At 31.5% G+C, this 9,462-nt stretch overlaps 1 protein-coding gene across 2 annotated transcripts; it reads right to left on the bottom strand.

The window, feature by feature from the left end:
• Window positions 1–429: 429 nt before the first annotated feature.
• On the bottom strand, window positions 430–8,492 carry LOC126715686 (uncharacterized). Of its 2 annotated transcripts, none has more exons than XM_050416429.1 (3): window positions 5,240–8,492; window positions 4,978–5,014; window positions 430–2,484 (listed from the first exon to the last, which is right to left on the bottom strand). In XM_050416429.1, exon 3 carries the CDS (start codon window positions 2,452–2,454, stop codon window positions 556–558), a length of 1,899 nt encoding a protein of 632 aa, XP_050272386.1. In that variant the 5' UTR covers window positions 2,455–2,484; window positions 4,978–5,014; window positions 5,240–8,492; the 3' UTR covers window positions 430–555. The 2 variants fall into 2 exon arrangements, with proteins under 2 accessions (XP_050272386.1, XP_050272385.1); XM_050416428.1 differs by having other exon boundaries at window positions 4,978–5,054; window positions 5,240–8,491.
• Window positions 8,493–9,462: the final 970 nt, after the last annotated feature.

Here is a 9,462-nt window from a genome sequence, read left to right as displayed (position 1 = left end):
CCAAGCGAAGAAAAACAGAAACAATGTATAATTTTACCATCACAATTTACAAATAGTTCAACTAGTTGGTACCATCTACTATTTTTAATGGAGATATTCATGGTTCAAATCTTCCCTCTCACATTCTAATTATCAAATTATGAAAAAAAAAAAAAAAAAAAAAAAAAAAAAAAACTGCAAATAGCTCTAATTATTCATCAAATTCTGATTTAATTTTTTTAGGGTGATAAAGAGGTTTGAATCATAGATATTTCTATTAGAAATATCAAGAGGTGCTAATTGCGCAAGAAATAATTATGGCTTTTGAAATTAAACATATCACAATAATTTTAAGTAAGGCTTCTAGATGTACCGCAAATAAGGAAAGAAATCATGTAATCAATTTTAGATTTAATTTAAAAATAAAATAACAATTGAAATAAAATTAAATAAAATCAATGAGCAATAATCCTTTCTGAATTGGTTTGGTGTTGGCACCAGAAGGAAGCCAATTGAGTTACAAGGCTTCAATTTTTTTTTTTTTTTTTGTCTGCAAAATGTGATTGCTAAAATACTTTAATCACTGGTATGGAACTTATCTGTTTTGTGGGCTAGGAGAAGCCAAACATGAGTGATCAAACCCCCACCTCGCCTTAGTTGTTCAGCATGGTACTCCATTGGACAGTTACTTGCTGCATAGCACAACATCTCCACCCACACGCTGCAAATGATGATCCATTTGTTCTCCTTGCTCATCAAACTCCTGGCGAGTCTTTGTGCATCTTTTAGTACATGCCAATCAGATGTGACCACGGTTTCCTTTCTTTTATCCAAGTCTGATTCTTCGGGAAGTTCTTCCGTCCTGAAAATCCTACAAGCTTCTCCTTCACCTTTTACTAAGGATGGTCTAGTTCTTAAAAATATCATGAGTTCGGTGTAGGTATGTTGGAATATGATATTTGCTGTGGTGGAGTAAAACATGTGAGGGCGCATTACAAGAACATACATCATGTAGTTTGATAACAATTTACCCATCTTAATTTGAGAGTTTGTAACACCATATTGAACATCTGAATGGTAACAAATGTCTGTTGCAATGTGCCATATGGTAATGCTCTTATCAAACTCTCTCTTGACACTCCATTTGAATTCATCATTGAGGCATCCATGCCTTTCAAGTGCCCAATGACCTCTTTGTGTGACAGGCTTTGCATTTCTTGCATTATCTACCTCTTTCATTTCATGCACTATAAGTTCTTTCAATTTCTTAGGGAATTCCACACGTGCCCTACTCCTGGTCTTTCTTAGCTCCATGTCGATGCCACTAAACTTGATGAACCTACTATATTTCAAATGCTTGTCATGAAGACAAAAGCTCAACAAATTGAATTGTCCCAACAAATTGGACCATCTTTTCCACTCACTTGACTTTGGGCCAAGTACTCGCAAACATTGCATCACCGCTGGCATGTTATGGTACCTCATCATTTTGAGTATTGCCCACTCTGTGAAAGGTAGTAGTATGATCTGATAAAGCTCAAGAACAACTCCTCCAATCAGCAACACATAGGTGAATACAAGATATTGAAGTTTAACTTTAGCAGAGGCATGGCTAGATAAGATTGCTAATCCACATAATGTAGAAACTAAACTCAAGAAACTAATGATACGGAGAATACAACCTTGCCATGTATATATAATAGGTGCCTTCGTATAGAGCACATCATACATGAAGCCAAGTTCAGAATCTGTAATTCTAAAGACATCGTCAGCTGAATATCCATCAATGGACATCCATGGAAGAGACTCATATAAGGGCTTGTAGAGCCAATTCTCAAGATGAGGCTTCAAACAGCTAAACCGATAATATGCCTTTAAGATCAATTCCACACCAGGAATGCTTTCTGGTAATTGTCGTAATAAAGTAGGAACATTTTCTTCTTGATCAAATTCTGAAATACTTATGCCAGATTCACCTGTGAGTGCTGTACTCAGAGCCCATACTGTCTCTCCATACTTACTTATACCGGCCAAAAACATTAGCAAGAAAAGAAATGAGAAAGAAGAGTGCTTATTCCAAAACCGAACAATGATCAAAATTACCACCCCTACTTGGATGAGTAGGCCAAGAAATTGCCTCAATCCCAGACGATTGTCTTCGATTGAGAGGGCAGTTATGGTATCCGGGCTTCCAATTTGCACAAAGATCAGTGGTGCCAACAACCCTTTCAGTTTCTGTTCACTCAGATCAAATTGCTTGGTATCTATGTCAGTGAGCTTGCCTATAGCAATCTTTGCAACATAATTGGACAGCAAGTAAGCTGACCATACTGCAAATCTTATACCAATGCCAGGAATGTATCTTCTGCGGCTACCAAAGATAGTGAGGATGATTTGCAAGACAAAGCTCACTAGTACTAGCACTTCGATGTTCCAGTCCACCCATAATTCCTTAAAGTAACCTACGCTCACCATGATCTCTCCTTTTGACAAATAGTAGAAATGCTGCAAGAAGATGAAGAAAGCTTTAATTACTTAAAAAGTATTGGCGAAGTACATCTACGAAACCTATATACGTGTAGGAAAATTATAAAATTATTATAAATTTACTATAAAAAGCTTATAAACTTAAGCGACAATAAATACATGTTTCATGGTTGTGTTTACGTTTTCATTATTTTTTTTTTTTTTGACCAGCGCCTTTTGTACTGTTCATGAGATATGAACCACTAAGGCAAATGTACAGTGTTTAGAGAGTGAACAGTAATCCAAAAATTATTTTTTTATTATTTTCAGTAATAAGTTTTCAATTTTTAGTAAAATAAGCGGTATCCAAACACATCCTAAATGTAATTGCTATAGTTCGACTTAAACCATTTTAAAAAGAAATTAGTGATTCTCAAAAAAAAAAAAAAAAAAAATAGTAACACAATAATTTATAAAATTTATCCAATAAATTTGTAGTCCTTTATGCCTCTCATAAATATAATGAATCGTTTTAGTATCATAACGTCACTTATAAAATAATTTAACTTTTACCACAACTAACTTACTTGTTAGACTGTAATTAGCTGTATATCACTTTTATATAAACCACTACTCATAGTATACCATGTGGATAATTGTAGCATTTTATATGGTCTTAGAATTTTTGAAATATATATAATTGATATGTTGCCCCCAGCCTGTGAACCGACCATAATAAAGAATTGCAATTAATATGAATGTCGCATTCCATTCATCTACTGTGAACTGGCTACCATCATTTAATTTTTTAGACTAAAAATATAGAAAATGATTTAGTTACAGACCTTCTTTTAGACTAAAAGATAAAGGACTAATTTAGAAATATATTTTCCAATATCATCTAGATAATCATTACATCCATTTCTAAAAAGAAAAGGGGAGGATTTTAAAAATAATAAATAAATAAGACTTAGTTAGTTTTGCCCCCTCAGACAGAAAAGAGGAAGCAGGTTGTTAAAATATATATAATTTGAATGAGGACAACAGATTAATAAGTCTCTCCCACTTTCAATATGTTTGAAAAAATAATATTCAAAAATAAATATAAATCGATATAGTAATGAATGCAATTAGTAGTTCATCAACAACATAATAAATAATTAGTTTAATTACTTTTTTGTCATATATTTGAAAACTGATATAGTTGTTGAAATTTAAAAACTTACATATAATATATCTAAAATCACTTGATATTTAATGCCTTTGAGACTTTTTTTTTTTTTTTTTTGGTTGAGAATAATTAATGGTCTTTGAGACTCTTATACAAATGATAATAAGGTTTTAATTGCATAATATATATGAATAATTTTGCATAAATGTGAATCCTCAATCCTATCGTTTTTTTTTTTTTTTTTTAATTTGATAAATGTGAACACTTAAGGGCATCTTTTTGAAAACTACTTCATTGTTTATTATTTTTCCTTTTGTCACATATTACCAAACTATCACATATGTTCATAAATGTATAAATTAAATAATATGTGTATTTTTGTATATTTCTGAATCCTAATGGATTCATATTTTATTTTATAATATTTGATCAATTATGTGGATCTTATGGCACTACCTCATTGTTAATAATTTTTAAACTATCACCTATGCTCATAAATGTAAATATCTCTTAGTTTTTTATTTTATTTAAATCTCTTAGTGGGTTTTAAAAAAAATTTCATGTTAGATTGTATAGTACTATATGTTGCTATAGGTCAATTAAATCCATCTTAAAAGATAAAGACTTAATTAATTAGGGTCTGGATTAATTCAAAGTCCTCTAAATCAATATATAAGAAATTAAAGTACAACCACCTGCAAAACCTAAGATTACTAAAGACATATGTGCAGCTTAACATTAATATAAAAAAATCACATAATTTAGAGAGAGAATAGCTTTATGATCAAAATGAAACTAATATAATTTTGAGAATTCGGTAACAAAATAGTAACATGTTAGAACCTTGAAGTTTGATGAGCACCCTATCATAGTTTAACAAAATAGTAACATCTTCCGTTAGTACTAATCACGCTCACTACTAAAATTCTTGCTCTAATTCAACTTCTCTTATCTAATGAGTTTGGATTACGCATCTCGTTGCAAGGCCAACTTTAGCCTTTATTTTAGGCTTTGCATATTTTTCAATCGCTTCCTATAATTAGTCTATTTCAAGGCCTGCGTGCAGAAACTGGGATAAAATCATAAAGTGCAAGGGTATTATACTTTTTCCTTTTTTCCTTCTGGATAATAAAAATTGAATGAGCAATGGTCTTTGAAGTGCTTGTTATTATTTAATAGATTTAGACCATTGTGTAAATGTAAACTTTACCTAGAGCACCAAAACATGATAAAGCTTCCAAACATAATCTCAAATGTGAAATAACAAATTAAGATGGTTTTCAAAAAAAAAAAGCCTAAACATCACAATAAGTTTACAAGAATAATGATGAAAATTTTAAGTTAAAAATCAGTAAGCAAACCTGAATATATAGTTGAGTCCCTGCCCCGACTAGGAAGCTACACAGAATTAATGGTCGTTAAGAGCCAACAAGAAGATCTACAAAGAAAAAAAAAAAAAAAAGAGATACTATATATATGGATAAGAACTTTTGATAAAGGAGTGCATGGATTTTGAATAGAAGTTCGCAAAGAACTGAAAGTTTCTCCTTCACTTGCAATGCTTATAAAATTAAACATAGGGAAAGAAGAGTGAATTTAACCAAGAAAGGAAAAGTAATGCACTTCTACAGGGTTTAAACACCTTCGCTTGATTTGGAAGACGTTTCTTCACACAGATAGGCCGTACTAAGAGATAAACGTGTTAACCTTTTTTTTATCCGTTACTTGCCTGCATGGATATGCTTTCATGTGTCTTCAATTGGAGGAACTGCTAATTATTCTTACCGTCTAATAATGTTTTGCTTACGTTATCAAAAAAAAAAAAAAAAATGTTTTGCTTACATATTACGTACAACAATTCTTAATATTAATATTATTATAGTTGTTTTTCTTTTCTTTTTTGCTTTGCCCTACCGACATCTTCCCCGCACACTTTTTGTGGAAAAAGTAAAAACATTCCAAAAATATTCAATAGCATACGTGTGGGAATCTCAATCTTTATATATACTAACTAGCCTCTGAGCACGCGCTCACGTTTGTGCTCAGAAGCTTTTCTAATCTTTGGGTAAAGATTAATAATTTACACTTATTATAATTTAGGATTTCTACTTTTTCTAATCACAAAAAAAAAAAAAATAAATAAAAGAGAAGAATACGTGGGGTGAATTATGTAAATTTGAGAAGTTTTAAAACTAACAAAAGAATGATTCTATTTTATAGAGAGTTAAAGAGTAGAAGTAGGAATTTAAATTAACGTAAAAGTAGGAGTTTATTAGAAGCAAGAAAGCATTTCAATATAGAGTCAATTTACTATTTTAACCCCATTTTTAAGTTTTAGGTAGAGGTATTTTTTACAATAAAAAAAGTAATAACTAACTTTCTTTTGCCAATTTACTAATTTAACCCTATTTTTAAGTTGTTGGTTAATTAATTTAGGGATATTTTTGACAGGAAAAAAAGCAATAACTAACTTTCTGAATCCTCTTAATATATACAAATTACTCCTAGCCTCATCACACACGTTTCGCGTGTGTGATAAGGCTTTTTTTATAGAAGAAAAAAAAAACTTGTTTTTTTATTTTATACATACAGTATAATTTTTATTTTGAGAATCTAATTTATAAGTGGATAAAGCAATTTGAAAATTAACAGGAAAATAATCTTATTTTTTAGGCAATGTTTTAGTGGAAGTTATGATTGTATTTTTACTGAATTGTCCTTTAGTTTTATTTAAACATAGAGGTGTAGGGATTTTTTTAAACTAATTAAACAAATGAGGATTCTAAATAAAGAGAACTTCTTAAACAGTAGTATAGATAAAAGTAATTTTCAAGAATGAATATTTCAAAGAAGGGTTTATTCTGTACTTCTCCCTTTAAATTTGTATAAGAGCACTGTTTGCAAGTACAGCTTGGTGCTTGTTTAATTAGTTACCACGTTTTGCGTTTGTGATTTTAAAACCTAATTTAATGCCTTTGGTAAAATTTACAAATGGTGCTTTTTGAGTCTAATTATGTGATTATTCTAAGTTTTTGCATTGAACCAGGTGAATAGTAGGAACAAAAACCTATATTTTTCAAAAAGCATATAATTTCAAAGTAGAGAGGCCCCATGACCAATCATAAAAAGCAATTAAGCATAAATGTTTATTTTGAAATTTTACATAGTGGATTTGCTTTTTGATGAATGGCATGGAGACGGTGTCAGCTTTTAAATTTGAGAAATTCTGTGTGACGACCATATGTTGCAGAGGGTTGTAATCATTGTATTAGGAAAGTTGGATTATACTGTGTAAGATTGTGTCAAGAAGCTGATGAAGAAATTAAAGAAACACAGCAGTTTCTTTAAAGGTTTCTTTATGGAAATTCTTTAAAGGTTTCAGAATGAAAACACAGCAGTCATTTTTGGACCACAGGTCCACAACACACAAAAACAAACAAAAGGTAATATGATCAAGCTAAGAACAAAATTTTCACCACAAAGATGTTTTAGAGCCTGCAATTTCATTGTCTCTTCTAGCGCAATTGATTCTAGTTCTGATAAGTTCTTCTGCACTCATCAATTACCTTAAAAGCTGGCTGTCATATTATATATATGTATATATATATATATATATATATATACGATTTTAGTAAAGAAGAAAAGAACATTAAGCCTGAGACAAGAGAAAGTCAAGAAGATCTTGAAGGCGCATAAAAATGAAACAAGGAATCAAACATAAAAAGCCCATTTGTGAGAGTTCTCTATTGCATGTATGATTATTCCTTAAAATAAACAACTGCAATTTATGGACAATATTTCAGATTAAAATTTTGCAACGAATAACCTTTGTAAAATTTAGCGCCTTTTTTAAAATCCAACGGATTAGGCAAAAGACCGATTGGAAATAAAAAACAGAATTTCAAGAGCTTGGTTTCAATAGCCCCAACTATCTTGACCCCTCTATGAAGCATTTCAACAAACACCTTCAGCAACAATAACAGAGGACTCAAAGGTCACAGCAACAGCAACAATAAAGAAGCAAGGCAATAACAAAGATCATAGCAAAGGAAGGAAAAAAAAAAAGTAGAACTTACCCTTTACATACCCAGATTTTAAGATCTGCACTTAACTACTCCATTTGTTTACACTAATTTAAGCACTCTCAAGAACACAAATTTCACTCACTCAATAACCCACACACAAAATGACATGTATTTACACAATAAAACAGACTCATACCAAAACCCCCATTTTTCAAACCCAAACAAAATCATACAGCTCTAGTCATCAAAATAATTAAAACTGGAACAAAAACAAAAATAAAAGAGAAAATAAATTTGAGAGGGAGAGAGGGAAACCCGGTAGCCCCCAGTGGTGGTGACACCGGTAATAAGCACCGCCAACGGCAGTGGTGTGGGTGCAATGAGAAGAGAGAGAGCTACGAGAAAACCTTGAAAGAGGAGAATACTAGACCGGGAAGCATCGCCGGTGGTGGTGGTGGTGTGGGATGAGCTGAGGCCCACTGAGATTCGGCCATGGATTTAGAGTCTCCAAGAGAGGTTTTTTTTCTGAAACTAAAATTTGGGAAAGCTGAATTGATGAAGTGAAAAGAGAAAAAAAAAAAGAGGAGAGAAATTGAAGCACGCGGATTGCCAGCGTGGAGATATAACGTGTCAATTTTCTGAGCATTAGATTTAATCCATGGCTGATATTAAAGCTATTGCACCCCGTGCAATACCCTAGCTATTGCACTGGATGTGAATCCGTATGTTGCAGAGGATTGTAATCATTGTATTACGAAAGTTGGGTTATACTGTGTAAGATTGTGTCAAGAAGCTGATGAAGAAATTAAAGAAACAAAGGTTTAGTCGAGCAAAACCAAGATTTGCTCAAGTGAATCATTTAAGAAGGCAATAACTTCGCGCGACACTTGTTTGAGAGACATTACACAAAACTTGGTTCCGATTTGTTTTAGAAATCTGATTTCTAGCACACTTTAATCTATCTATATATACCCTCTTAAGCACGATTTTCAAGGTAAAGAAAGCAGTCCTACAAAGAAAATTTTCTAAGAGCTTAAATAGAAAATTTTGATGTAATTTTCAACTTTGAGCTAGCCTAAACTATAAATTGCTTGAAAGCTTAGAGTTAGTTCTTTGACAATAAATCACTATCGTTGCTTTCCAAGTTTTGGGCTGTTATGAGTGAGGTTTTTTGAAAGTCAAACATGACGTTTCCTGAGATTACTTATAGAGTCTAAGAAGACTGAAATTGTTTTGTAGGTAGAGATTATTCGAATTTTTGTGTCTTTTACATAGAATGTCTAAGATTGAAAACAAAACATTTGTGCTTTTTTTTTTTTTTTTTTTTGGAGTAAATCAAACCTTAAATCAATATTTCTACTGTTTAAAAGTCTATTTGATAATGTTATTTGAACAACAATTTTCATTATTTAAACAATGCAACACGTATTTCTATAACACTTTTTCACTCACATATATTTTCACAATATTTAAACAACGTTACTAAAAATCTTTTACCAAACAAGCTCTAAGTTTTTTGGAGGTCTAAATCAATATCTTTTTCAGACGATAATAGAAATTAAAGTATTGCCTACTATTTCCCATTTGAGAATTTCTCAGACCTAACATAATAAACTAATCAAAGCATACTGAATTTTCACCAGGAGCAGGGAGGACCTCTTAAGTTATTTTGTTTAAATCGATAATTAATGATGATATCTACTACAAAAGGAAAATTATGAAGTCATATTAATTTTACCATTAGCTCTCAAAGTGATTGAGAGTTAAACACGAGCGTTTGGTTCACCGTAATGTTACATTACATTGTAATATTGCATTATT

Source organism: Quercus robur, chromosome 2, assembly GCF_932294415.1.
Source record: "Quercus robur chromosome 2, dhQueRobu3.1, whole genome shotgun sequence".
NCBI lineage: Eukaryota > Viridiplantae > Streptophyta > Magnoliopsida > Fagales > Fagaceae > Quercus > Quercus robur.
This window is presented reverse-complemented; position numbering and strand designations above follow the sequence as displayed.

What these genes read in the sequence shown, in the direction of transcription:
- LOC126715686 (XM_050416429.1), bottom strand. Translation starts at nt 2,454, where the DNA reads ATGGTGAGCGTAGGTTACTTTAAGGAATTATGGGTGGACTGGAACATC.